This window comes from Aspergillus viridinutans (assembly GCF_018404265.1).
Source record: "Aspergillus viridinutans IFM 47045 DNA, scaffold_3, whole genome shotgun sequence".
In the NCBI taxonomy this organism is placed as follows: Eukaryota; Fungi; Ascomycota; class Eurotiomycetes; order Eurotiales; family Aspergillaceae; genus Aspergillus; species Aspergillus viridinutans.
This window is the reverse complement of record NW_025091219.1, coordinates 2,399,078-2,425,467: the sequence shown is the minus strand read 5'-3', so window position 1 is coordinate 2,425,467 and position 26,390 is coordinate 2,399,078. Positions and strand designations below refer to the sequence as shown.

The window sequence follows — 26,390 nt, the reverse complement described above, 5'->3', positions numbered from 1 at the left end:
CTCTTGTCGGTCTCTCGCAATGGGTGGCTTGCACTTTGGGAGAGCTGAAGACTCCAGGTCAATGAGTGTCAAATATATTCCAGCGCTTGATGGTTAATTGGACCTTTGAATGGTGAGTTGCGCAGGGAAAGAATGACTGCGGTTGGGCAACACTCAATCGGTCCGTTCTCCGCGCTATAAATTAGGAGTCAACTCGCTTCAACGGAAGTTACCATCGACCGATATAGTTGCTACGAAGCAATGGCAACCCCGTCTACAGCCTCCCTTGATGATGAGAAGCGCTCGCTCCCCGTCAATGCCAATTTTCCCCTGAACTTACGCCACAATCAAACCGGCAGACCATCGTCACCTCATACACCTCAACAGCAATTGCGGTCCAATAACTCTTCATTTGCGAGCACCGGCTCGGGGGGCTCTTCCTTCCGCGGAGACGAAGATGCGATTATATTCGAACTTGGATCCCGATGGCTTCGAGCTGGATTTGAGGGCGAAAGCATGCCCATATGTGTCGTTGGATATGGGCCTGAAGACTGGAGGAGAGCTGGCGACTATAGAGGGTGGTTGAAGGCGACCAACGATACGAGCAGCTCACGAGCAGTCAAGGCAGATGAATGGACTGGTGCATACGAGCTGTGGAAAATGGATTTACGTGACATCGACCTGGGGCTCATCGAGGACAAAATCGAACGGGTATTTCGGGAAACCTACAACAAATATTTGCTGACAGATGCGGGTACATCACGATTGGTGCTGGTCATCCCATCTATCATGCCACATCCGTTATTATCTTCGATTTTGTCGACTCTTTTCAGTCGCTGGCGATTCCCGAGTATTACCCTTCTTCCAAGCCCTGCAATGGCCGCGATAGCAGCAGGGGTCCGCTCAGCATTGGTGGTAGATCTGGGATGGGCGGAAACTATTGTAACTGGGCTGTACGAATACCGAGAGATTGCGGCCAAGCGAAGTACAAGAGCCATGAAGTCCCTGCTTCAGGAGACAGGGAGAATGCTCACTCGACTTGCCTCGGACGCCAGCCGTGAATCTGAAGCTGTGGACGACATAACCGTCAGCTTCGAGTACTGCGAAGAAGTCGTGAGTCGTTTTGCTTGGTGCAAGCCCCGGGCGGATGACACAGCAGATTCACCATCAGAATCGCACAACATACAATCACCGACGGAAAATGTCCCCGACTCTATAGGCAACAGAATGGTGTCGATTCCGTCTCCATCAAATCCTAATTCGACCTATATTGATATTCCATTTTCGGCATTCGCGGAGCCGGTTGAGAAGATCCTTTTCGCCAAGGAAGCAGCGGAGCGCGATTTGGACGACGAGGAAAAGTCGATACCTTTGTTGGTTTACAACACACTACTCCGCCTGCCACCTGATGTTCGGGGCACATGTATGTCGCGGATAATATTCGTTGGAGGTGGTGCTAATATTCCCGGCATTCGACGGCGAGTGCTCGACGAGGTGGCGGCTATGGTCAATACGTACGGCTGGAGCCCAGTCCGTGGCGAAGCAAACCAGAAAGTAGAGGAGAAGCTCCTTGCTCTAAGGCCGAAAGAGACAGCACCCGCGAAGGGCAGTCAAGACGATACCATAGAGCCCTCTGAACATTCAGCAGGACCAGACCATCAAGAGAATGAGGCGCCCGAAGAAGAGGTAGATTTCGTTGAGCAGAAGCTACGCCGTAGCAAGGACAAGGACATGAAACACCAGATTCATGGTGTACTGCGCGAGGTGGAATCTCTGGGTGCCTGGGCCGGAGCTAGTCTTGTGGCAAGCCTCAAGATCAGGGGACAGGTGGAGATTGAGCGGGAGAAGTACCTTCAGCATGGTCTTGCTGGTGCCAGCCGGGACTTGGACCACGGTCATGTTCCTGATCGACGTTCTGGTCTTCGAGCAGGCGGAGACAGGTCAAGCTGGACACTGGCAGCCTGGGGTTGAACTGATGGGCAAGGACGTGTGTGTCTATACGTTGATTTGCATGTCATGAACCTAAGATGAAATTTGACCTGTATATATGATACCCAGTTAGGATCGGAGTAGTTCATTGATTTGGGACGTTATTATGGCGCTTAATCCACTCCTGGAGCATTCCCGATTGCTCTTCGATCGAGCAACGACAAAATGTGCAGCTACGAAGGAATGCGCAAACAGCCAACAGGATTATGACTTGACTAGCATTAAATTATTATGTACACATTGAGAGACCATCGATCTAAAGCTGCTTGTACGTCGAATCAGAGCAGCGATATCACTTCGAACCCAAAGTCGACTAAGACAGTTCAACCACCCATTTTCACGGCAAACGACTCAAAGTCTAGACAGTGCCGAATTGATAAGTAGCCCAGTTGACGGCTGGACCATCGTTGGGAGAGAAGATCTGCTGCGACAGCTGATCCCATTCAGGGTGGTTGATGCCATCAATCCACCCCTCAGGCTCGATAACCACGCAGCCATACTGCATGACGTTCTTTGCACCTTCCTTGCCCTCTTGCTTATTACGCTTCTCCTGCGACGGCTTGATGGGGAGGTAGTCCATCTTGGCGTTGTCGCAGGTGTAGATCTGCAAAGCAGGCATGTTAGACGCTACTTCGAGGCTGATACCCGTCGTGCTGGAGTTCATGCGGACGATGGGGATGAGCGAGTCCGGAGCTGCGTAGTGAGGGGGTCGGTCGACGAGCCAGCAGGTATCGTAGCCGGTGCAGCCTGTGCCGCACATGCCGTAGGTATCCTTGAGATCGGCGCCGATGAGCTTGCCCGTGGTGAAATCGGGGGCGCCGTTGAACGCGTCGACGGTAAGGATGGTGCCGTTGGGGATGAGGATGCCATCTGTGGCGACGAGGCGGTTGGAGTAAGGGAGTTGCAGGAATGTGTCCTTCAGGACGTTAGGGGCCTTAAAGGCATTGAGGTTCCAGTAGATGTGGTTGGAGAGCATGATGGGGGTCGCCTCCGTCAGGGCAAGCGAGACCAGTTTGGTGGTCAGCTGGGGGAGACCCTTTGGGTTTTGCGGGGTGACAGTTGTGTCGACACTGTAGGTGGCGTGGGTGATGACGTCTCCGGGGAAGTTCTCCCAACCTTGATCGTAGAGAGTGAAGGTGACGGAAGACTTGGAGTGTGCTGTGACAGTCCAGTTCCGTTGGTCGTAGCCCACCTTGCCTCCGTGGAGAGTATCAATGCCGTTGTTCTCATTCTCTGGCACATGGTACTCATTCGTGCCGATGGTGAACGTGCCGTTCTTGATGCGATTGGCGTACCGACCAACCACAGCACCGAAGAAAGTGTGGACTGTCTCTGTATCATTCACGTAGGCCTTAGGGTCATCGTAGCCAATGACGACATCCTGCTCCTTGCCATCGCGATCCGGGACCATCAGCGATATCAACCGTGCTCCATACGGAATGAGCTTGGCAGTGATGTTTTTCGCGCTGATGGTGTAGACCTTGAAGGGATCCGTAGCTGAAGTGCTGTACGAGGACGAGGAGCTCGACTGTGTAGCCTGAGCCAAAACTGGCAGTCCATAAAGGACGGCCGAGAGATAGTGCTTGACGTGCATCCTGAACCCCAGTAGAATAGTGAAAGTGATGAAGAAGGAGCAGTAAATGATCAAGATCCAAGGCGTTATGCGAGCAGGACACAGCAAAGAACGAAAGCAGCCACGAAGAGGGGTTGAGCGTCGGTTAAATACTGGCAAGGTATTCATAATCCCCTAGCCAAAAACAATAAAACGTCACTGTTGGTAGTAGGCACCCATTCACCTCATGATGCCACCACGCCTGACCTCCGTGCGGGGAAAACAAAGCGCAGGAACCAGCAGGAAGCTGGGGTAGGCTCGAACCCTCTTGTGCTTCACTGATTTGCTGAGATGCCTCGCAAATTTACCGAGAATGGACGTAGTCGATGGCAAGCTTCCAGTTGTCTCGGAGGCTTTGGTTGACTAGTCCAGAATGTGCAGGGATCTGTGCCGCGTGCAGTCACTAGATACCTTGCTTCCTACCAACAAGCTTGACGAACCCAGTTGGGGCGAAGCTGTCCGTGAACGCAAGATTCTACTGGAGGATCCAGTTGGTAGCGGTTGTGGATTAAGCGAAATGAATTTTTCCGCGTATATTGCTCTCAATGCTCCAGTGAAGCTTAATCAATACGGCCCCTAAACACACCGTGAATCTGGCTTTGGCTAGTGAGTGCCTGAGGTCAACAAGGCCGCAAGGCGTCAAGGCAAAAGCCGCGTGGTTGGATCTCGAGCTAGACCTTTACAGGCAACTCCGGTGGGGGATTCCAAGTTCCATTTGCGGGGGAGGGAAAAAGCCTTGGCGATCATTTTCTTAGTTTCTCCTCAGTGGTCGAAAATAATAATGATGCTCAAGGAATGATACTGACAGGCACTGGTCGACCGGCAACGACTTTTGTTGACTTGTACATGGAGTAAATGAGAGATGATGGAAAACACTCCCTCTTCATTCTTGATGGATATTTCCATCCAAGACCGATTACTGCAGCTGTGGACTCTATGGCTGACCGTACTCGGAACGGAACAGTATATTTCCTGATTATGTAACCCCGACGCGTCCCCTCGCCTTAGATCGGCTCGGACCCTCGGCCTGCCTGATTGGGAGACTTGTTTATGTTGGATATGCGAACTCTTAGGGTCAAGTTCAGAATGATGACAGTTAATTTGGTTTGTTGATGATGATGATTTCTGTATAGTTGTGTCGGGAATACAGCCTCTGTAGATTGCTTTTCTGCGCGACGCGATTTGCGGCACGATCGCCCCTCCCCATGAACCGCATTGTTTGTTGCATGGCGCAATGTTCTCTCAAAGTTCCAGCTCTTCTCCAGACATTCTTGGGCCCCCTGGCGACGTCGATTATTTGATATCATCTCCGATCAGACCTTTCGCCGGTCGCCAGAGCTTCATGTCGCCAGCCAATTTCAAGCTCCTTCAGACCCCGCGAACGGACAAAGGAAAGCGGTCGCGCATCAATCTTAGTCCGGCCAAGAGCGCGCACTCGATTCGATTCGACGATGTCCTGCTTCCTGTGTCCCCGACTAGGCAGTTGAATGGTCGACAGCGATCATTATCTCCGGAAAAAGCACAAGCGGATGGAAACCTGAGCCCGTGGAGGATCCGAGTGACGCTTGAGGCAACACAAGACGAGGAGATGAATCAAGGGAGCCCGGCGCGCAAGCGGCTGAGGCCGTCGACAGCTACGACAGTCAAAATACCTCTTAAGGATGCCGAAGATCATGCGGAACAGACGCCGAAAAGGCGCAGAGGGCGCCCAAGGAAGTCGGACATACGGGAACAGGATGCTACGCCTACAGCAGGCAGTCCTGGACACACACCGGGCCCAGGAGGCGCAAGTGGACAGAAGAGAAAACGAGGTCGACCAAGGAAACAGTCTCTCAATCCGGATACGGTAGACAGTGATAAGGAAGTGGCTGATTCGGCGGATAATCAAGACACCCGGCCTGTTGAGCCTGAAGGGGAGGGCGAACAACGGTGGAGTCCGTTGAACCTTGCTGGGGACGCAGACTCGGATGATGACGCTTTGCCGGAGGGTTTCATGCCCGTCGACAATTTTCCAGAAGACAACAACATGGCGCAACCCGATGCAACCGCTTGGGATCGGAGCTCCCCCCGAATACCTAATGAGCGAACGTATGATACACCAGATGTGACTGCAGTGGATCAGGTGTACGGACAAAACCATGATGAAGAACCGCAGTCGACCCCCTCGAAAATGCCATCGCCCTCTCGAGAAAGCCAAGGATTCTCACCAGAAAATACACTACATGCTGGTCATACGCCCAGACCGCCTCGCTCATACCCAAGTCCAACCTCTTCGTCGCTGGGTGATGATGACAGAGCGGTCCAAGTTGAATCTAGGGCCCGTGCTGAAGAATCTGGCCAGGAACAAAATACGGCTCGTCCTACAACTGATCCAACAGAAGAACATAGGGAGTTTGATTCTATCATGGAAAGCGAAGGCTTTAGCATGGTTTCATTGGATACACTACCATCGGTCAAACAGCACGGACTGAGCATCAACTCCCAGACTGGTAACGGTGCTCTGAAGCCTTTCCTAGCCCGAGAGAAGCTGGCGGCTACGGAGAAGTCGAAGCGCAAGGTGTCAAGCCTGAATCTAAATCCTAGGAAGGATTCGCCTGATGTAGAGGTGGAAAAGGATTTGAGATTGCAGGCGACCGAGCCTCAAGCCTTGCCGCTATCCGCCGAGAAAAGACCGTCCGTGCCTCTATTGCGTGGGTCGCCTGTTCCAGCCTTTGTTCCCAAGCAAAGGAACCCGCTTGCAAGGCTGGCTCGAATTATCCGCGCAGGCGTTGCCCTTGAAGGCACCCTTCGGCGTCCATACGAGGGGGCACCTGTGCCCACGCCGGGTACACCGGATCTGAGAGAACAAATTTCTAGTCTAGAAGCACCCAAAAGACGTTTAGAGCTGTTGTTCAGCGACTTACACCCGAGGATGAGACGAGAACTGCGCGCAGGCTTGGGGTTTGCACAGGAGCTCGCAAAGAGGAGGAGACACACAGAGATTGAACGGGCGAGACAAAGGGCAGCAGTAGAAGCACGATTGACGGGCAATGCCAGAGGCACAACCACAACTCCTCAACAGGGACTGGGCGGAGCTGCTGTGAAGGACACTCCGAGTACAGGAATGGAACGGCGGCTGGAGGAATGGCAGCGGGAGAGGGAAGCCGTGAGCCGAGAGATCCAAATGGCAAATGCCAGTCAAGTCATTGTGGTTGACAGTGACACGACGGGGCCCCCGAGTCCGGAGATCGATGCGAACGGCAATCAAATGGGGAGTCAATCAGACGAGGAGGCTGATATAAGGGGTTCCCATAGGCAAGAGTGGGGGGATTATCAGGCACGGGAAGAGTATGACGAAGACAGACCCGACCAGGACGTCGATGCAGGTGGATCGCCGCAGCATGACTTGGAAGCCGCTCAGGCAGAAGAGGTTTACGAGGAGGAAGACGAAGAGGGCTATGATGATATCTGGCAGCAAGAAGCGAGAGACCATAGCAACATTTCGCATCGCTCGTCAACGTTGTACAGAAGGGAAAATGATGACGTCGAAGAGCGACAAGAATCTAACCCATCGGAAAGCAGCCCTGCGCCAAGCGAGCCTAGGGGAATCCTCTCTCCAAAGCCGTGGACGAACGACAACGCTAAGGTGCCGTTTTTGGGCCATTCGCGCGTCAAGAGACTGCGCGAGCAGGAAGTGGATCTCTCCACGGTGCTTCGTGGGGAGGAAACCCCTCGGCACATTCGTCGCTATTACGGTCAAAGCAGCCCTGAAAAAAGTACGAATGGAGATTCACCGGAGCAGCAACGATCAACTCCCGATTCTCCGGAGGAGAATGCGGAAGATTACGGAATCGAAGACGACCAAGGCTCACGCATCTATCTAGAATCGAGCCCTAACAGGGCTTCGGATGATGACACATTTCAGATCGACCCTACTACAAGGCACGAGAGCGAAATGCAACGTGCCGATCAGATGGCGGAGGAGATCGAGGACGAGCATATTCCAGTTACCGCGCCAGGCGACAAACGTTCCGCCTACGAAGAAAATAGCACTACTCCTGCACAAAATCGACATTTCGGTGGGGATGGTCAGGCATCAACCTGGTTTCAGAAGATTACGAGTCTTACACCCGGTTGGCTGAAAGCTCCAGTTCGAAAGTCGTTTGGACCAGCCAGTCCTAGCTCTGAAGAAGTCTCGGAAGAGGAGCCTGACGTCAGATCAGCCAACGCACAGACGCTCTTCGACGATCAAATGTATCCCAAAGAGACGGATGAAACACCAAGGCAGGGTCTGCAGTCCCCAGAGCAGAACAACGCGCAGCCGGACTCGCCTACGTCAAGCGCCGGCCGATCCGTCGAAGAAGTCAGGGTCGAGACCTACGAACCTCACTTTCCACTCTCCGTCTCGGGATATTTCACAGACAATCACTACGTTCTCCTGCGACGGCTTTATCGATTGGCAAAACGTCATCCGGAACGGTTTCCTTACTACCCAGCACCTGGCCGCTCTGACATCATTGGTGATTGGATTTGGACATCGGACGGTGAGCATGGGGTGCATGTTACTGAGACCCAGTTTGCAATCATTGACCGATTTGTGCAAGAGCTGGCTCGTGGCGACCTGCAGGCGGGTGGGACGGGCCAGATTGGCTGGAAAGAAGCAGATATGCACAGAAGACTGATCAGTGTGATCATTGGCGAGCGGATCAGAGAGGAAAAGAAGGCAGAGACGGGCGACAAAGCGTCAGCTCAGCAGATAGGAGATAGAGGAGCCGCTCTCACGGCGTTTCGTCGATGACCGACTGTCCATCACACTCGACTTTGATCATCGTCTCTGATTTTGGCCCTCTCTTTTGGTTCCTGTGCAATAAAGTTCTTGAAGTTTGATCTGTTTTGGTTTACACATTGTCGGGCCATTACGGATCCGGTGGACCAATGATTGCATGCGCCGCCAGTTGGGTTTGCAAACATGGTTTTTCTTTTGGTTTGTCATTGTGATATCTCATAATGATTGACGTACTATTCCCCTTTTGTTTGGTTTTTCATGAAGATTGGACTTGATTGGGCGTTGATGAAGTCAGCTGCTCGTGGAGTACATTGGTGGGTCTTCTTTGCCAATATGTTTGGTGTCTATTTTATTGCACGATATCATTGGACACGATGTGTATATGACTCGACTCGACTTTACTTTTCTTTTGCTTCTATTCCATTGTCTTGTGGGGCCGCTCAGAACCTACCTGTATCTGTTCTAGTTGGCAGAACGTCTCTCCTGGTGTTATGCGTGGTAGAATGGCTCAGGTGGCCAATGGTTATGGAGTTGGTCTCTTGGATCGTACCTGAAAAGAACTTCTGGCAACTTCGATGATGCTTCTGGTGTCGGTTTAAATGGGGACGGGGCCCAGGTATCGTGACCTGTTCCTTGTTTGAGCGGCGAATCCGTTGCTGTGAGCCTGCCACGCTATGCAGCGCCTGCACCTGAGCTGGCATGGCCGTAAAGAGAGTAGAGCACGGTGACTGTAAAGATCTAGACCGACACGACGAGGTTGTGGTATTCGTGATTGGCGAGCCGTCGCATTGGGGTTCCGACTAGGCTGCAGGTCTGGGGAGAGCAGCCAAACAGAGCGCGGAGGAAGCTGGCTAGCCTACTGTAGACTGGTAATACAATGCGTCAGTGTGAGGCCTGACTTGTTTTGGATGTGACTTATTGTGCAGTATAGGATGAGTGATGGCCTCTCAATGGCTGAGGTATAGCCATTACGGTTATCGAGGACGATTCGAAGCAGTATTTTCTTTTGGTTTTCTGGATCGCCCTGGGAGAGAAAGAGATTAGTATGGGTATAAATAGAGAGAGGTAAGCACATAGTTACTCCGTATATTACCTAGTCATCATTGACCTCTTACCTCATTCATTCCATTCCCATTGCACATTCAATCCACATGGCTACCAAGATGGGCATGGGACACACCGTCAAATGCGTCTTGCGCCTGACGTTCCTGCTCAAGAAAGCCGAGCGCTCATTCCACCAAAAGGGCAAAGCAGTCGATCACAGCCATTCCGCTGTGCCCTCCCTCCCCCTACCCAACAGCGAATGCTCGGACCACGGACTCGGCCCTCTCTGCAAAGAGACGGGAATGGACGACTACGACGAGGATACTTTCTCCGGCAGCGACACCAGCACCGACACCAACACCAGCACCGACACCGACGCCTCCAGCGTTTTCAGCCCTGATCTGGCGGTGAGCGCGCAACCCGCAGATGCAGATGCAGACGCAGAAGCAGACGCAGGGAGCAGTAACCATCCCCGTAACGGTAACCGGAAACGCCTCGTCCGCATCGTTAGCTTCAAGGGCATCGCGCACGACCGCTCGCGGTGGTCCTCATCGCAGGAGCGCGAGCTCGCGATCGCCGAGCACGAGCTAGCGCGGTGTCAGAAGGCGTGGAGTTCGGAGCAGGAGCTGTGGTTGGAATATGTGGGTTACCAATTGACGTCTGATACTGTTGTAAACAACCACCGCCCCCATTTTTCTGTCTTTCTTTTCTTACCGACAAGATCGAGGCATGGTGTGGATGACTAACGGGTTGGTGATGGTTTCACCGGGTAATTATGACCAGATTAAGATCCTTCTAGAAGAGAAAGAAGCGCACGAGGAGTTCCTCAGCCACCGGGCGAAGCAGTCTGGGGATGAGCAGGGGCATTTCCGGAAGGCCTGGAGGAGTCGGCGGGCAGGGGAGGAACAGCGAGGTCGGACTCGGAGTCGCAGTGGGTTGGGGGCGTTGAGGGGAAGCAGGAGTGATAAGGGGAGAGGGGAATGAACTACATGTAGGTTGGATGATGGATCTATTAATTCATATCAATTTGTTTTTGTTCGTGAGGAGTTGCCATGGAGGTCTATGGGTGAAAATGAACAGAGAGTGTGTTTGCCAGTCTAGGGAATGGATATGATATGACAGGAGTATCTCAAGCCTGTCTTTTACCTGCTTGTCCCAGCTTATCCTCTTGCCTCTTTCCACACAAGATAATGCGGCACAATAGAAAGATAATGCTGTCTTTGCAATGGCTTGATATCAAACTTCAACTAGAGTCATTTACCTACTTTGTCAAATTGACCCCTTCATGCGCAGTAAAGCACTAGAAGTAGAACCTACTAGAAGAAATTAAGAATAATTCAGATTACTAGTATATCTAATTTGTCATTTTATGTCAGGTTTTACTAATAAATTCTATTATATTTTAGACATCCTGTGACACTGTCAAATCGGTAGTTTTAATATATATTTTTATGGTTTAATAGGGTGTTCGGGGGGGTCAATTTGACAAAGTGGGTAAATGACTCTAGTTTCCCACTAGACTACTGAACTAGAGAATAAAAGGACCGATAAGTAGAAACATCGACCAGTGGGTTCCAACGGTCGATATCACTCCACTTCTCAATCTCCTCGGGCTATTGGCCAACTGGAGTTCGGCGCTACATTAATAATAAGGTAATGATGATGGTGAATTGGTGATAACGATGATATCCACAGTCCATGTGGTCGGCGCCGTTTCGAGGAGATAGGGTGGGTAATAATGCTCCGTATGCAAGAGATCATCAGGATCGATTCTTGAGTCTGGAGGATCGACAAAAGCAAACAATATCGAGAATTCGTACATAGACGGTTCAAAGAATGCAATCGTCATCGATACTGTGGCAGACTGGCAGTGTTGGTGAATCAATGTAAACGAAACGACTCGAAGAGCTGTTGACATCATCCAGGTTTATCTGTTCCCTTGGATGGACCTCGGGCCAATTAATATCTCTGACCAACTGATAAGAACCCTAGGTAGCTGTTGCTTCTCCCACTGCTTGTTTTTCGCACTGAGCTGTTGTTGGGAGAGTTCAATGTTATCACCACAGCATCCTGTGTGAGCATATACACTTCTGGTGTACTCCAAATTAGACCATTCAGCTTCATAGTCGCCGACTGTGTTACTGAGTTCCAAAGGCTCGGACATACTGGATACTGACTATGGACAGATACAGGAATCCTGACGTAGAGAGTGATGACAGTGGTCCTTGAATCCTTCCTGAGGCGTATTTCAGGCATCAACTAATCACGTTGCCTGGTATCACCTTCGCTTCCCATTCTCCACCATCCTTCATTTATTATCCATCAACTTGAGACCTCTCCTCATCATCTTCTTCATCGAATCCTTTTAATATACATCCCCTGTTATATTCATTCGGCTATAGCCCTGGGCCCCTGGCTCATTTGAATCATTCTCCGGAGTTCCCCACCGTACCACAAAGTACAAACTCCCTCACCTATGGTTGTCGGATTGTTATCTCTCCCCCCAGGCTCCACCATTGCCATTCGTTCGAAGTCTGGAAAACCACTATATAGCCTACATTAGCTTTTTTGCATTTTGGCGATTGTTCTCTCGTTCTATTGCTCTCAATCATGGCGCTCCCTGAACATCGTCAGCCACCAAGTACCTCATCCCACAAATTTTCCTCTACTTACCTCTTGTTCCTCATTTGTCTTGTTCATTTCCTCTCCTCCATGGTCAGTCTTGAGCATGATTTGCCGCTATTGACGACGCCTCTCAATAATGCCCTGGCGTACTCCTTGCTGAGTGCAAGATAAGCCTCGTGTCGACCAGTAGGTTATTGTTCCCGTTCCGTGGGTCCTTTAACTGCATTTCCCCGGTATCTCTTTCTAGAGAGCATTTATTCCACGATTTTACCATCCCCCTCATTCACTATCCCCTGTAATATGACAGGATGCTGAGAATTCCGCTGACGCCTGCCAGGGGAATCATTATTGCATGACTGCGGAGTTGTGTTACATGTAATCATTCTAACAGTCTCGACTTCCTCTATTCCTGGTGATACCACCATACCTCTGATCGTATATCAATACCCGTCCCGTCAGAGGGAACTCTTTTCCTGGCCGGCTTGGTTCGCCATGCGCCCACCATGCCGGTAACAACGTCCCTTTGGTGGCCTGAAGATCGAATCCAAGCCACTCTCTGTCCAGAGTATGTCTTTGGCCATCTTCCGTCCGATCTTTGGCCCCGTCTTGTGGCCCCCTTACCCTGGGGAGAGGGTCTTACCAGTGAGACGTATCTCGACTGGATCCTCCACAAGGCCGGCAGACTCTTTTTGATCCTAGTCGACATCGGCATCCCTGAGCGTATCTTCTCCCTGGTCGACAAGTCATTCGATGACGCAGACTTGCCAATTGCAGCCCACGGCGTCGATCGTCTGAAACTCTCCCTTGATGACGAGAATCCGGCACTAGATGCCAAGTTCTTCCATGCCCAGTGGCGTTTCCTCGTCCGAGGGATCAATCAAGGTGATCATATCAAGTATACCGAGAATGAAGGTGTTCCTGTCGAATTGATACGCAACGAGCCGGCGCTTGCACGAGAAGGGGTCGAGAAAGTCGTTCTGGCTGGCGCGGTCTGCCGGGTGTATTTGCGGATGCAGGTCACCGTCGGAGGCGCGCCGCATTTCTTTGAAGAAGAGGAGGTTCTGGACGAGATTCGCTCCTTGCGACGATTATCTCACGATCATGTCTTTTCCATTTACGCTTCTTACGTTGTTGATGATACCATGTGCATTCTGTTTTCCGGTATATACGATCGTACCCTGATGTCCTTTCTCACCGATGTACCTCAACCTTTCAAACGCCTGCCCAAGAATCGGCGCCGCGAGATCCTGATCAACTGGCCGCACTGTCTAGTTGATGGGCTGTCATGGTTGCATGCTCACAACCAAGTCCATGGCGCCATTCGGCCGTCGAATATCCTGATTGACTCGGAATACCATATCTTCCTCGGCCAGCTTGAGGCGCTCGATACGTTGCTGCCTCTTGTCAAAATAGACGATGTCGAGTCGTATCAGTATGGAGCCCCAGAGCGCTGGGTACGTGCGGCTGCCGTTCAGGATACCGGCCCGTCTCGAACAGCTCTTCCATCTGGTGGTCGCACGGGTCGACGGCAACCATCATCCCGCCCTGGAAGACTGAATCTGTTCTCGAGAGGCTCGGGCTCTGATGACGCGGTGGACAGTTCGCTGAGGCCACGAGCTGAGTCTGTCACCTCCCACGGCACCGCCATTCGCGTTGGAGGGCTGCCCGATTCGCCGACGCGATTCTCTTTCGCGCTGTCTTCATCGTCCTCCGGGTCCACCGGAAGTGCTCGCAAGCGTGTTGTCACCTCAGTCAAGCGGCCTATCTTATACACTCCATCCATCAACTCGTCTAACTCCTCCGGCTCCTCGGGTCACTCCGCTTCTACGGTCCTCGACCCCGCCCAACTCCCTGGCACCCGATTAAAAACCGCCGTGGTGCAGACTTGGCAGTCACGACAGACAGACCCACAGGCATCGGACATATTCTCTCTCGGAGCCGTAATCCTTGACATCTTCACGCACCTTTGCAAGCGTAAGATTACCGCCTTTGCGCACCACCGGGGTGCAAAGAACAGGACCCCCGGCCGCGGAGGAGGCGCCGCGGACTGCTCGTTCCATCTCGACCGGAATATCGGCCAGGTAAGTTCGTGGATCGCCCTGCTGGAACACGACGCGAGGAAACGGAAGGATCCCGTCTTCCTCGCCGTCGGGCCAATGCTCGCCGTAGTGCGAAGCATGCTGAACAAGGAACCGGGCAACCGGCCCTCAGCTACACGTGTGGAAAGCCGCTTCGTCGCCGCCCTGCGCCAGGTAGACGACTCGGTTGCTCTGCACTGCACATCCAAGTTGCACCTGCACGCCACTGAAGCATCCAAAAGGGAGGCCATGCTGCAGCAGGAATGCTCAAAGTCGGAGACTTCGGCCCCCGGCTCAACCCACCCCAAACTCACTGTCACACCATACCCTCCCCAACCACCGGAACAAGTAACCGACTCCCCTGGTCACCCGGCACGATCACCCGCCGTCTCGCGACATCCTTCCCCATCTCAATCAGTAGCCAGCTATGCCGGTTACACCCACTGGGCAGACACGTACAGCGACGACGACTCCGACCAGGAAAGCAGCGAATACGCCCCTTCCTCTTCATCACTCAGGGTCCCCTGGCCGTTGCCACCAGACGGACCCTTGAGACCGGTTCCCTCCCGGGATTCTATTCTAGGCTACGGAATTGCAATCACTAATTGATAAAGCCTTCATGCCCAGCCGTCCTTCATCAATTCTTTATAGCCTATTGCAGCTCAAGGCATCTACTTCTCGCGCCCCATTGTTCTCCTGACACTACCTCCGTCCGACTAGGGTTTTGCCTTGTAGGCTGTGCGGACTTGTTCTTATCCCTTTTTTCTTTGCGTCTTCATCTTCTTGAAGCAGTGATTCTCCGGAGGTCATTTCTTGTATACCACGAGATCATTACTTCTTAGTTCTTGCTGCTAGAGCGGTGCTTGATTTGGGTCACATGTGTCTGCCCCGAACGCGTTCTTAGTCGGTCCCGGCGTCTGAGATGGACGAGTGTCAATGTTTATGACTTGGAATATTATGACTTTCTCTGTAACTATACTGAATTAGAGCGTTTTAACTGTCCTTCCTTCGCCAGGTACTACGATGTTCCGATAGCTGGAGTGGAATGAGAGAGATTGACAAATGTATGGGTGACCATGAACGAACGGAAGCCGAAATTCATTTTATTACCGACATGGCTGACCTGCGCTCATGTTGATACAAAGTAATGTATGATGACTGCGACCAGGCGGCTAGGCTAGACAGCAAATGACCACATGCGAAAAGAAAGACATGACAATAAGGGAATAGGCACAATCAAGGTCTCAAACACCTTTCGTAGTCATAATGTCATAGCCACACAGCAACCATACCGATCACAAATCCAACTAACAAAGATGCGCTCGCAACATAATTCGGCCCAGCGATCCGTGGAAGAGAAAGGGGACTGGCAGCGCCGGTGTGGAGCAGCTGTGTCGGGGCTGAGGATGTCGACGTGGTAGCTGTGGCGCTGTTGACTGGCCGGTTTCCAGAACCACTAACATTAGTGACCTGGTATTCTGAGCTGGATTTCGTCTGCGTCTGGCCCAGTGTGGGCAGCGGAGAGCTTGGGTCGACCTCCCATGCCCCAGATGTGTAGGAAGGGCACTCCGGGGGCCTGATAGTAGAGGTGGATTGAATATAGTCAGACAAGGCGACGCCAGTGGGTGACAGTGTAGCCCATTGGGTCTTGAGGTTGTGGAAATCAGGAGACACGGGCGTCGGGACACCTTTGCGAGTGAAGCCATCATAAACAAGAGTGTCTGTCGGAGGAGCATTTGGCGCAGGAGGACCGTAACTGACCAAACCGTAGTCGTTGACCTCCTGGATCCACTCGTAGATCATAGAGCCGGACCAGGTATCCGACATATACTCGCCGAAAATGGCAGCTTGGTCATCAAAGGTTCTAGGCCGTGCGGCGTTGCAGCCAGTCTCGGAGAAAAAGATCGGGATCGGATAGCCACTTGCGTTTTTTTGAAGCTCTCGATAGCCAGACTGAACGTACCCGGAAACTCCACACCATTCGTAGGCATTCAGTGCGAAGAAGTCCAGGCGATCATTAGGATCTTTCGCGCAAGCCAGATAATTCTGCAACATGGGACGTAGCTCCGCAATATCCGCTGCAGAGTAACCCACAGGAATGTTTCGGTAGTTCTGTGCATCACGGTAGGCTTTGATATCTCGAGCGGCAGCCAGCACGTAGGGAGCAGCGGCTGAGCCCTCTTTTGTGGTGAGGACCTCATTTCCAACGAAGACACCCGCGGTATTCTCATACTTCTGAAACTCGTCCAAGACCTGCTTGAACCGGTCAAACTGGGTTTCATTCCAGTGAGGACCAGTCTATTTGCTCGAGTCAGTCAGCGATCAGCCTGTGGCTAAATATGTATGCCGCAAGGAGAACTGACCTGCTCGATCTGCGTGTCAAAAGTGTCAAGATCAACGAACAGGTAGATGCCAGCATCTGCCAGAGCTTTCATGCAGCCGTCATGATTGGCATGGGGATCGACATGGTAGACACGGATGGCGTTGGTCCCCAGCTCGGCCATGAGAGCAACGTCGCGAGTGCATTGTTCCGTGTCGATGAGTGGATCATCAGGAACGAGCTGATACGCGATACCTGTAATAGGGGTATTTCCTGTCAGTGAAATTGGTGAAAGATTGAGGGGAATATGAACTCGCACCTTTCAAGAAGTACTGGGTACCGTCTTCGTAAAAGAACCGGGAACCAACAGCTGAAATTGTCCGAACGGCATCAACAGCCGCAGGGGAGAAGCCTCCCAACAGCAACGAGACCGCGGACAGAGAAAGCGAGAAGCGAAGCATACTGAATGCCTTCTGCAGATGGAACCCGTTTGATAGATTATGCTCACAGATGGTCCTGTTGTTTTAATTACTGCAGACTGGGAGAATATATCGGTGGGATTGAAATAAGTGGGAGGAGAGAAGGAAGAAAAGAAAGGATGGAAGACTCCCCAGTGATTCACTTTGAGGCTATCAAAATAAAACAGGAAGTACACAGCTTGGAAAGAGCCCAAAGTCACTTCCCTGATTTGGCAGTCAAACAGCCGCTAAGGAAGGAGCTAACACAATGGCTCTCTTCGAGAAGGAAACTGGATGCGGCATTGTTTCCAGCAGACAAGGTAGGTAGATGAGAGATCCATCCTTGATATATGTAGGTATGCTTAGGAAGCTGATCCAGCCTCCTGTTCAGGTATTCAAATCGCTCTCCTCGCTCGAATTTTGTTACTTCAGTGAAGGGGACAAGTAATGCATGCTGCCCCTCGAGGAAAATGACGTCAATGGCATTGCTTATCAGCCCCTGATGGAATTTCTAAGTGATCCCTTCTGGATGAAGAAATTTTCGCGTGTTTGAAGCATTTTGACCCGGCTGGGATCCTGAAAGTGACGCGAGTAGGCAGGGGAAGGAATGTAGGGAGAATCAGGGAGAGCTAAAGAGGGATCGAATTCAAAGGATGTTGGAAGCATCACAAAGAGGGCGATGGGTAGCAACATGTTCGTACTTGAAGGTCAGGTTCCTAGTGAGTTTAATCAGATGCGAAGAGCAGAATGATCTTGATATACAGAGCTTGTTGTTGATGGTGTTGATGGATCTACTATTTGAGGTTATCACGACTGTTGATGCCCGAGGCAGGGATCGTTCTCAGAGCGCAGCATGACTAGTGGTGCCTGACAACTCAGGCTACTACTCACCCCTCAGGGTTCTCAGATCCAAGCAAGACTAACGCAGTTGATCAGAAGGCATTTGCTGCTAGTACCACAGCAGATGTGCCCAACTACCGTCTCAGGCAGATAGAAAAACAAGTTCGAAGACACATAAAAGACTATCGCGACCTTATACAGACTTTCCGGAAACCGGCTTTACCACCCCATATTCTTTCATTGTTTCTCAACACTTAATGCTCCAGACCCTGTAACATATATTACTGATGTTGCGTATATCCCCGCTACCACCCCAATGCCCCACCGTCATATCGTCCAGGTTCATGCAGGAACTGTCCCATGGTCATGACCAATGGCACCTAATTTACCTCAATCTACGCTTGATCTAATCCACGATATGATTATTGATGGAGAACTCTCTTTGTCCCAAATGGCTGCAAATGCCGGCTGCAGCAAGCCTACAATTATTGCTATTCGCTCTAATCTTCGCATGTTTGGTAGTGTTAGAGCACCACCAGTCAAAAGTGGACGCCCACGAAGCCTTACAACGGAGATAAGATCATTTATTGGAAGAACCAGGTTTATACCTTCATGAGATGCAGGTCTTTTTGCTAGACAAGTTCGGACTGCATGTACCACAGTCTACTATTAGCGATGCGCTTCATCGCAAAGGATGGTTGAAGAAGGCAGCACGGCAAAAAGCAAGAGAACGAAATGGCAATTTGCGTGATGAGTATTTTCATGATATTGCGGAGTTTTGTTCATATCAGCTTATCTTTGTGGATGAATCCGGATGTGATAAACGGATAGGCTTTAGGAGAACAGGCTGGTCCCCTCTTGGTATAACCCCAGTCCAGGTGTCTAAATTCCATCGCGGTCAGCGGTACCAGATACTTCCGGCGTACACTCAGGATGGCATTCTCCTTTCTCGAGTGTTCCAGGGCTCAACTGATGGCTCGTGGTTTGAGGATTTCATTGAGGAACTTCTCCAGCATTGTCAACCATACCCAGCTGCTAAGTCGATTATTGTCATAAATAACGCCTCTTTTCATCGCTCTACACGGATACAGGATATGTGCTCAAAAAAGGGAGTCAAAGTGATATACTTGCCACCCTATTCGCCAGATCTGAATCCTATTGAAGAGTTCTTTGCCGAGTTAAAAGGATTCATTCGACGACATTGGCAGACGTATGAAAATCACCGCGATCAAGGGTTTGCTTCCTTCCTTGAATGGTGTGTGAACAGGGTCGGTGCAAAAGAACAGAGTGCTAGAGGGCATTTCAGACACGCAGGTCTCACAATAGAAAAGCCATAGCATGTATTGTGCAGCATCTTCATTTAAAGATAGCTAAAGATTGCTCTTCTTGTTTTAGCATGTGTATTGGTATCTTAGCGCATCTTCGATATATATCAGTAGTAACGAACGAAATGCAAGTGGTTTAAAAAACAGACAAAGTGTTCAACCAGCCGTTGAGTCGCAACCCCATCATATAACCCAAATTTGTCGAGCCATCTGCTTTAACGTCCACTTCCTGCATGTCGCGAAGGACTTTCTCCATATAATCACCCGCCCCGCTGAGTTTCATAATATGTGCAATGGCACAGTGGACACGGAGGAGTCTGGGATCCGGCGGGTCAATCGTTTGCTTGGGACTAAGGCTCAGCGTACGAGTAACGGAGAAGAGCGGATAGCGCAGGAAGGGACTTTTTTCAAGCGAATCGATCTTATACTCAAGCGGCCTCCCTGTCGGTTCGAAATAAATTTGAAATTCAGCAAACAGTCGATGATAATCCGGCGTCAGTGTAAGAGCATTAAAGGGCCTATCGATATTCGGTCCATCAAGGCGGTGACTAATCCCAGGGTCAAACATGTCCAGTATGCGAAGAACATTCATTTTTGACACGCTCTTAGGACGGTTAGTACTCAAACAATGGGCAATTGTCGACGGCGAACGCACCAACTCCGATTCTCCCTGCGCTATTGTTGTCAAGCTGTGAGGGAGGATGTGCGCAACTTCAAGATACTGGAATCCGCCCAGTGGTTCATTGCTTAGAAGGTTTCCGTCATCGTCTTTAAAACTATCCCCATCCTCTTCGAAGCGCCTCCTGGCCTCGACAATATCGAATTTGCGGGATATCACACACCGGTGGTGGTCACGTACAAGACAGGCCTTCCGTAAAATAGAGACGCGCTGTCTGGTGCCTACTTGCGTAGGCGTTTGACTCAAGGACAATGCTGTAGGTGTTGCTTGTGGTGTTTTAGCAGATGAGGCCCTGACTAATTCACCTCGTTAGTAGAGCAGCGGATCCAAAGGATGGCGAGTCGTCATACGTGGAAGTAGGAAGTTGTCGACGATATACTCAGCAAAATTTTCGAGAGCGCCCTTTATACGCATCGTTTTACTTGAATCCGTACATCGGTCTCCAGCGAAAGACTCGACGTAAGACAGGGCAACAGCCATATCAGCATCATCGCCAGCCTCTCCAGCGGCGTTAAGAATTCCATAGATATATGAAAAGAAGAACCTTAGAAACGTGTCTTTAGACGTCACACGTTCAAACATTTCCAAAATGAGTCTTGCAGGCTTATAACCCCTCTGTACTCTTTGGTCGAGGCCATAATGCTGGATGAAGAAATGCAGAAGCGCTTGGGCCTTTTGCTTTTGTTGTGGAGTTAAAAGAAAGGCCGGAGAGAAATCCAACACGAAGGATGATTGATGTCGATGCTGGGCCATGATGGTAGGTTACGATAAGAATGAGTCCCAAGGAGATTGACTAATCATTAATGAAGTCACTATCACGTGCGAGGCGAGTCTGGGTCCACATTGGAATTAAATTGTCCCAACACTGCTGCTTGACACGGATATATAGTTAACAGAGATACGAAGTTGCAGCCTTTTACCAGGCACATGTGAAAGTCTACCCCACATCAGGAGCTGCTTTTCTATGATTGTCCAATCAATGTCAGTGTTGTCGAAGGTTTTGATCAGATCACTTTGACTGCGATCATTCACAGATACGATGACCTCAGTATCGTCTGGCCTGAACCGCTGGTGGCGCTTGATTTTCCGGTGGACAGCCTTTTCAGCATCTTCTTTTATCTTCCCCCAGTATGAACCAGGCTTTAGAACTAAGTCTTGTTCCGTGTCTCTCTTCAATAGCCGGTTATTCAGAGTCACCTTCCATTCGATTAGGTAGAGCAGGCAGGTTAGGGATCGTCCGTTGTTTGTTCTCCCATTTCCTGGTTCATCCCCTTGAAGGAAACCTAATTGGTTGGATGGATGCTGGCGCAAGGGGGAAGAACGTCCCTCAGGTACATGGTTCGATGAAAGACTAAATACGGATGGCGTATGTTCACGATCGAAATCACCGGGGGTGGGGGCATACGACGGGGTTCCTTCCCATGGGCCGAGTTGTTGAAGCTGAGAAGCGTAGTCATCACTAAATGGACTGAACGTCATCCCCTCAAGGCAACAAATGCCCCCGATGAGCCTAGATCAACACCATGGATGTTAGCCTGCGAAGCGCCAGGATCCAGTTCAACAATCAGCAGGGGGGTGCTCCAGCTCACAGGCCCAATAGGAAGATAAGCAAAGTCATAGGCGTCCTGATACTACGACAGGATAATGTAGAGCACTGCCGTCTTGGTTAAGCGGAATGAGCAATGCACCACTCTAGAAGAATGGGATGCTAAGCAACTGTTGGAAGGTTGCCAGTTCCAACAACACTGGTCCCTGACGTTTGACTCGTTTGCATGGAACCTTCTCGATTACCATGGCTCACCAATACAAGCCTTTACGAATCTTTGTATTAAATACTGGAATTGTAATTAACAGGAACATAGTTCTTCCGATAGCTTTCTGTTTATAGTTAGTGCATCTTGGCATTAGGATTTGGAAAAAAACTAAAGAACTTTAGCTGGTAAAGCCAGTTTCCGGAACATCTGTACTCGAGCTTGCTGGCCCGCAAGCTTTCGGTGCCATCTATCTACGGGAACGGAGAACTCGTGAAGAAATCTACAATCTCCTGCCCCTCTTTTTGTACCATACGCTACACTGACAAGTGACAATTCAGTTGGCGATGAGCCAAGTGCAGCAAAAGCAACACGGTCAACTCTAAGCACAAGCGAACGAATTATCACCTGACACTTGCTTGATTTGCTTTGGGGGTTCGTGCTTCGAGGCTTCAATGTCCTCCGTAGTCTGGAGTACGAGCACGAAGTACGGAGTACTCTGTAGCACTACTTTTCTCAGCTAGACCGTTGGATCAACAGGATAACCTCCCTAGTTGGGAAGAGATCAGCTTACTGTTGTGATGAGATCGGCAGACAGACCCTGATTTAATCAGAATCCGTCCATTGCCCCTCAGCCATGCTCAATCCTCATTGATAAGTTATCAGCAACATACCCCCCTTTTCAACTAGATATCGCCATCCTCCGTTCAGATTGTATTCTTACTTTGGCGGTGGCTCCCGGCTTTGAGACAGATGACCTTAGTTTGATAACATCATTTCATGAGAACCAACCGTTTCTTCGGATGGCGTTAGAGACAATTAATTCGTAGTCTCTTGGCAGTGATCGAGACCGCGGGCTATTGTACGTGGCGGGTCCACCACACACAGCAGATCCCATTATTCCGATCATCTCTTTGGCTGCTTCCAGGTTCTGCTTGCTGGTTGGGTCGCAAAATGATCAGGAAAATGGCTGTTGGTCTGGATGTCTAAGATCTGTGCAGCGAGGAGCATCAATCATTCATTATTCCGCACTTTGGAGAAGAAGATATCTATCAATAATAGGGGATTCTCCCCCACTTGGCTGACATCCTCTTCCTAGCACTAGCAGGGACACAAAAAGGACCCTTTTCCCCTGGTCGCTCTCAGTGTAGTACAGATATTGGCGACTAGTTTCAGGTTGCCCTCATACGTTTCTATCTTCATTTCTGGGATATTGGCGATCGACATCGCAGCTTGCGTGGAAGACGACCCTACAAGACCCTTGTCCGCATCCGGATTTCCTCCTTATTTTCCTCCTTAAAAAAGAACAACTTCAAGTCCTCAGTTGTGGATATCAATTTAAAAGATAATTATACTTCCGTACATAGTCTCATCTCCTCCTTTGCTCCTCTTTTTCTCGAACAATCCAAACATTGTTGTCGTTTCCGTCATTCTTCGAACTTTAACTCCTGCGCTCGCCCTCATTGTCAAGCTCCCAGAAGCTCCGGACGTGAACCAGTTTCCTTTTCCTTGAAACTGGACCATGCAATCCGTGGGTCTTCCTCTGTGTATCGCCGTGCTCTCGACTCTCTATTCGCTCCGTCTGCCTCCGTATCGCTTGATTGGTCGGGGTCTGTAGCTTCTTATTACTGGCGACCGACGTCACCAATACGGGATACTTACTGTTGATTGTGTACTCATATTTTCCTGGGTACCCTCGTTCAGGCCGCTGCAAACCCCTCTCTGGCAGCAGCCACTGCGTCCATCATCTGAAATCATATTATAACGACGTACTCGTGGCTTGAGGATAAGCCCACCGTATCGCAGACATGTCGAACAACCCCATTGTGTCACCGTTTCGGATCTCGAACAAGGATTCGGAGAAGCTGGATCACAACGATGCTTTCAAAGCGGTCAGGGACCACCTGAGACGCCAAGAGGTGGGAATGGTTGCTCCTAGGTATGATCGTCCCGAATGATATATATGTGGCTCAATCTGACACTTGGATGGTTACAGCTTCTGCTCATTGCACCGTCGCTCTTGTTCCGATCAGGACCGGGAAGAGTTTCGTCTCCATCGGGATATCATCCACACCATTCTCCTCCCCTTGTTCCTTCTCCACCATCAAGCCTCTCGAATTGCGACCAGCGCGTTACCCGGGATCAAAGCGACGGACTGCGAGCGTGCCTTTCGGGGAGAGGCACGCAGCGCCTATGCCTGGCTACAATGCATCCTCAGGGAGGAGCACGACTGGTATCAGACAGAACGCTGCCCGGCGTGCATCGTTTTACATGTCCTCAACTCTGAGCCGACCATCCGATTTGTTGCCGTGGCCTGCCTGTTGTCGGACAACCTACAAGGATTGAGCCCGCTCGACGCGCAAAAGCGACTTCCCAGCTTTGATTTCTGGTTCGATGCGTTGGAGAGGGCAGTCCGGGAGGATCCTTTCTGGGGCAATGACTTTTGGCCGGATATTGAGCACCGCGCGCGTACGTTGACGGACGGTGTCAAGCAGCTAGTGGTGCAGTGTCTGGTACTCCGAGCCGCTGTGGAGCGCCAGAGCCTGCAATCTCAATCGCTGTACAACACCGCTGCTTACGTTCGGTGCGACTTGACGCAGCAGCAAACGGCCCACACTGTTGCCATGAGGTCGCCAAATTACGCCCGCGAGCACTCTCGAAAGACGGTCGAGGAACACAAGTGTCTTGCCGCTAAAGTGTCTGCCAACAGGTGTCTGCAGTCTCACTACAGTGACGCAACTCAGGGACTGCACCCTCGCAGCCACGCCGCATCCCGGAGAAGAACCGTCACCTCTTGAGCATGCGTACAGTTGCGTCGACTCTTTGACGTTTACTACAATTACTGGCCCTAGCTCTACCCTAGCGGCCAGGACTCAGACGACGAAATGGTCTCCCCAGTTGAACTCGCTTTTCCGAGCTGCCCAGGCGAACAAGCCGGAAGATGCTGAGGCCCGCCTGCCACAGACAGCCCGGCCTGGACCTTATACGCAGCAAGACAGAGCTTGGCTCTGACGTAAGGTCATCGGCGTACTGTAGCCACACTGCTTGGCATTACCGAACGCCGAGTCGATTAGGCTGCACATCCACAGGGCTAGAGCATGGATTACCGTCAAGTCATGGCTTGGCATAGAATATGTTCTGAAAGTGCAGGGCTTGTGAGGTCTGGATTTCAGAGAACAACAGTCCCTGCGAGGCTGCAAGGTCACTCCTGTCCACGACGGTCGCACTACAGACTGCGGGAGCAAGTCGTCGGCCTTGTTCGTGGTGCGCAAACCCTCGAGCACACCGTGGAACGGACATGGTCTGAAGTTGGCAGGTGGAATGTACACGGTTTGGAGTCCTGTAATGAGTCTCTATACTACATAATCCTAATCTTAATCTAATACAAATGGACACATACATCATCTTCGAAATAGAAATCATGGCTTTATTATAACAAACTCATAATACTTAGGGACCTATCTGCCTCTCACGGTCAAATCCAAGAGCAGATAGCGTCTCACGGTCAACAGCCAAGTCGCAATACTGCAATAGGCACCTACAGCTGCTGTTACACGATAACGACACCTCAGTGGCAGTCTATCGTTACTAATGACCACAAGCAGATTCAACCTCCTACGTTTATGTTATGTAAACACCACAATGGTAATATCCACATGGCACAGCCTGCCATGACATCCATGCCCGTCACCGTCGCCTGTCACTGACAGCGACAAAAATGCCAGCTAGCTAGCTACCCACCAACAGGTCCAATCAAATCAAAAATCGCCCGCTGCGTCGTTTCACTCTTCTACCTGAGACAAGGGTGGAACTGGACACGGCTGAGTCAATGCTTCAGCCAATAATGTCAGTGTTATACACAGCATATTGCTTGCGCAATGATAATATGTTTCTCAGATTAACTTCGGCAATCATGCTAAATGGAACCAAATTGCATGACGAGTTGATTACTACTAGACTAGCAGTCGCATATATGGTAGGGTTGATTAACTGTGCGGTGTTTCCGTGGTTCTGATGTTTGAGATTTATGTCTGGGATTATCCGTAGGATTATTACCTTGCTGCCTTGCAAATATGCAAGGATTACTGTTATGTAATCATGTTTTCTTGGATATGGTAGACAGTTTATCATCCTTGGTGCTTCACCACTATGTAGATGGTGTGGTGGTGTTGGCTATCGCCTGATAGCAGCGTGAGATAGTAGTAACTGGGAAGGACACCAGCAAAGGCATTCTCAATACTGTAGAGTACGGAGTAACCTGATTCCAAAACCGAGTACCGTAATGCCCAGCCGTGATGCCGCTAATGCATCTGCAACTGCAAGATGCCCAAAGAGGGGATTTCCATGCTGCGGACTGGTGCGCCCGGGAAGTGCAATCAGCGCGCCCATCTCGAGGCCATTGATAGACACAGTATGTACATTATTATATAATATTCGACATAAAGTGAAGCTATTCTATATGAGAAGGAAGGATAGATCAGTGTCGAAGGATGAAGAACAGGGTAGGATTGGGTAGAAACAAGTCTACTGCCGTGGACTGTCCGGCCGATCTAGGCTCGACAGGGCGAGGAGGAAAGCTCCGGATCTGCGAGAGTCACTTGACATGGCATTTCGACGGCAAATCCAGCAGAGTCGTATTTCCTCAAGAAAATGTACACAGTACCTTACGGAGTACCTGGATAGGTAGATAAAGGCGGAAAAAGACCAAGTAGATACTTACAGCGGGTCACTTCGGCAGCACGGAAAAGGGTCTAGGCGTCACCCGCCCGGAAGCGGCACTGGGACTGGATTGCTATCGCTGCACTGGCAACTGGTAACCATCGATCAGCCGGCTGATACAACCGTGGTTATGAGGCGTCAAGGTCAATGACAGTATTCATTAACATGTTATGCCAGATTATGTGAAAAGTGGTAGATGTCAATCG

At 50.7% G+C, this 26,390-nt stretch overlaps 7 protein-coding genes across 7 annotated transcripts; 5 read left to right on the top strand and 2 right to left on the bottom strand.

The window, feature by feature from the left end:
* Positions 1-240: 240 nt before the first annotated feature.
* Positions 241-1,950, top strand: Aspvir_005784 (putative actin-related protein RO7; the record flags this gene model as incomplete). Its single annotated transcript, XM_043268997.1, has 1 exon — positions 241-1,950. One exon carries the CDS (start codon positions 241-243, stop codon positions 1,948-1,950), a length of 1,710 nt encoding a protein of 569 aa, XP_043124932.1.
* A 376-nt stretch (positions 1,951-2,326) lies between these two features.
* Positions 2,327-3,562, bottom strand: Aspvir_005783 (aldose epimerase family protein; the record flags this gene model as incomplete). Its single annotated transcript, XM_043268996.1, has 1 exon — positions 2,327-3,562. The coding sequence occupies one exon, from the start codon at positions 3,560-3,562 to the stop codon at positions 2,327-2,329; it is 1,236 nt and encodes a 411-aa protein (XP_043124931.1).
* A 1,252-nt stretch (positions 3,563-4,814) lies between these two features.
* Positions 4,815-8,357, top strand: Aspvir_005782 (putative AT DNA binding protein; the record flags this gene model as incomplete). The annotated part of the gene is made up of 1 exon (XM_043268995.1): positions 4,815-8,357. One exon carries the CDS (start codon positions 4,815-4,817, stop codon positions 8,355-8,357), a length of 3,543 nt encoding a protein of 1,180 aa, XP_043124930.1.
* A 1,139-nt stretch (positions 8,358-9,496) lies between these two features.
* Aspvir_005781 (uncharacterized protein) lies at positions 9,497-10,373 on the top strand (the record flags this gene model as incomplete). Its single annotated transcript, XM_043268994.1, has 2 exons — positions 9,497-10,030; positions 10,173-10,373. The coding sequence occupies 2 exons, from the start codon at positions 9,497-9,499 to the stop codon at positions 10,371-10,373; spliced, it is 735 nt and encodes a 244-aa protein (XP_043124929.1).
* Positions 10,374-12,517: 2,144 nt separating this feature from the next.
* Positions 12,518-14,701, top strand: Aspvir_005780 (protein kinase domain-containing protein; the record flags this gene model as incomplete). Its single annotated transcript, XM_043268993.1, has 1 exon — positions 12,518-14,701. The coding sequence occupies one exon, from the start codon at positions 12,518-12,520 to the stop codon at positions 14,699-14,701; it is 2,184 nt and encodes a 727-aa protein (XP_043124928.1).
* Positions 14,702-15,361: 660 nt separating this feature from the next.
* On the bottom strand, positions 15,362-16,873 carry gel6 (putative 1,3-beta-glucanosyltransferase; the record flags this gene model as incomplete). Its single annotated transcript, XM_043268992.1, has 3 exons — positions 15,362-16,390; positions 16,456-16,667; positions 16,732-16,873. The coding sequence occupies 3 exons, from the start codon at positions 16,871-16,873 to the stop codon at positions 15,362-15,364; spliced, it is 1,383 nt and encodes a 460-aa protein (XP_043124927.1).
* A 6,400-nt stretch (positions 16,874-23,273) lies between these two features.
* Positions 23,274-24,263, top strand: Aspvir_005778 (uncharacterized protein; the record flags this gene model as incomplete). The annotated part of the gene is made up of 2 exons (XM_043268991.1): positions 23,274-23,404; positions 23,462-24,263. 2 exons carry the CDS (start codon positions 23,274-23,276, stop codon positions 24,261-24,263), a joined length of 933 nt encoding a protein of 310 aa, XP_043124926.1.
* Positions 24,264-26,390: the final 2,127 nt, after the last annotated feature.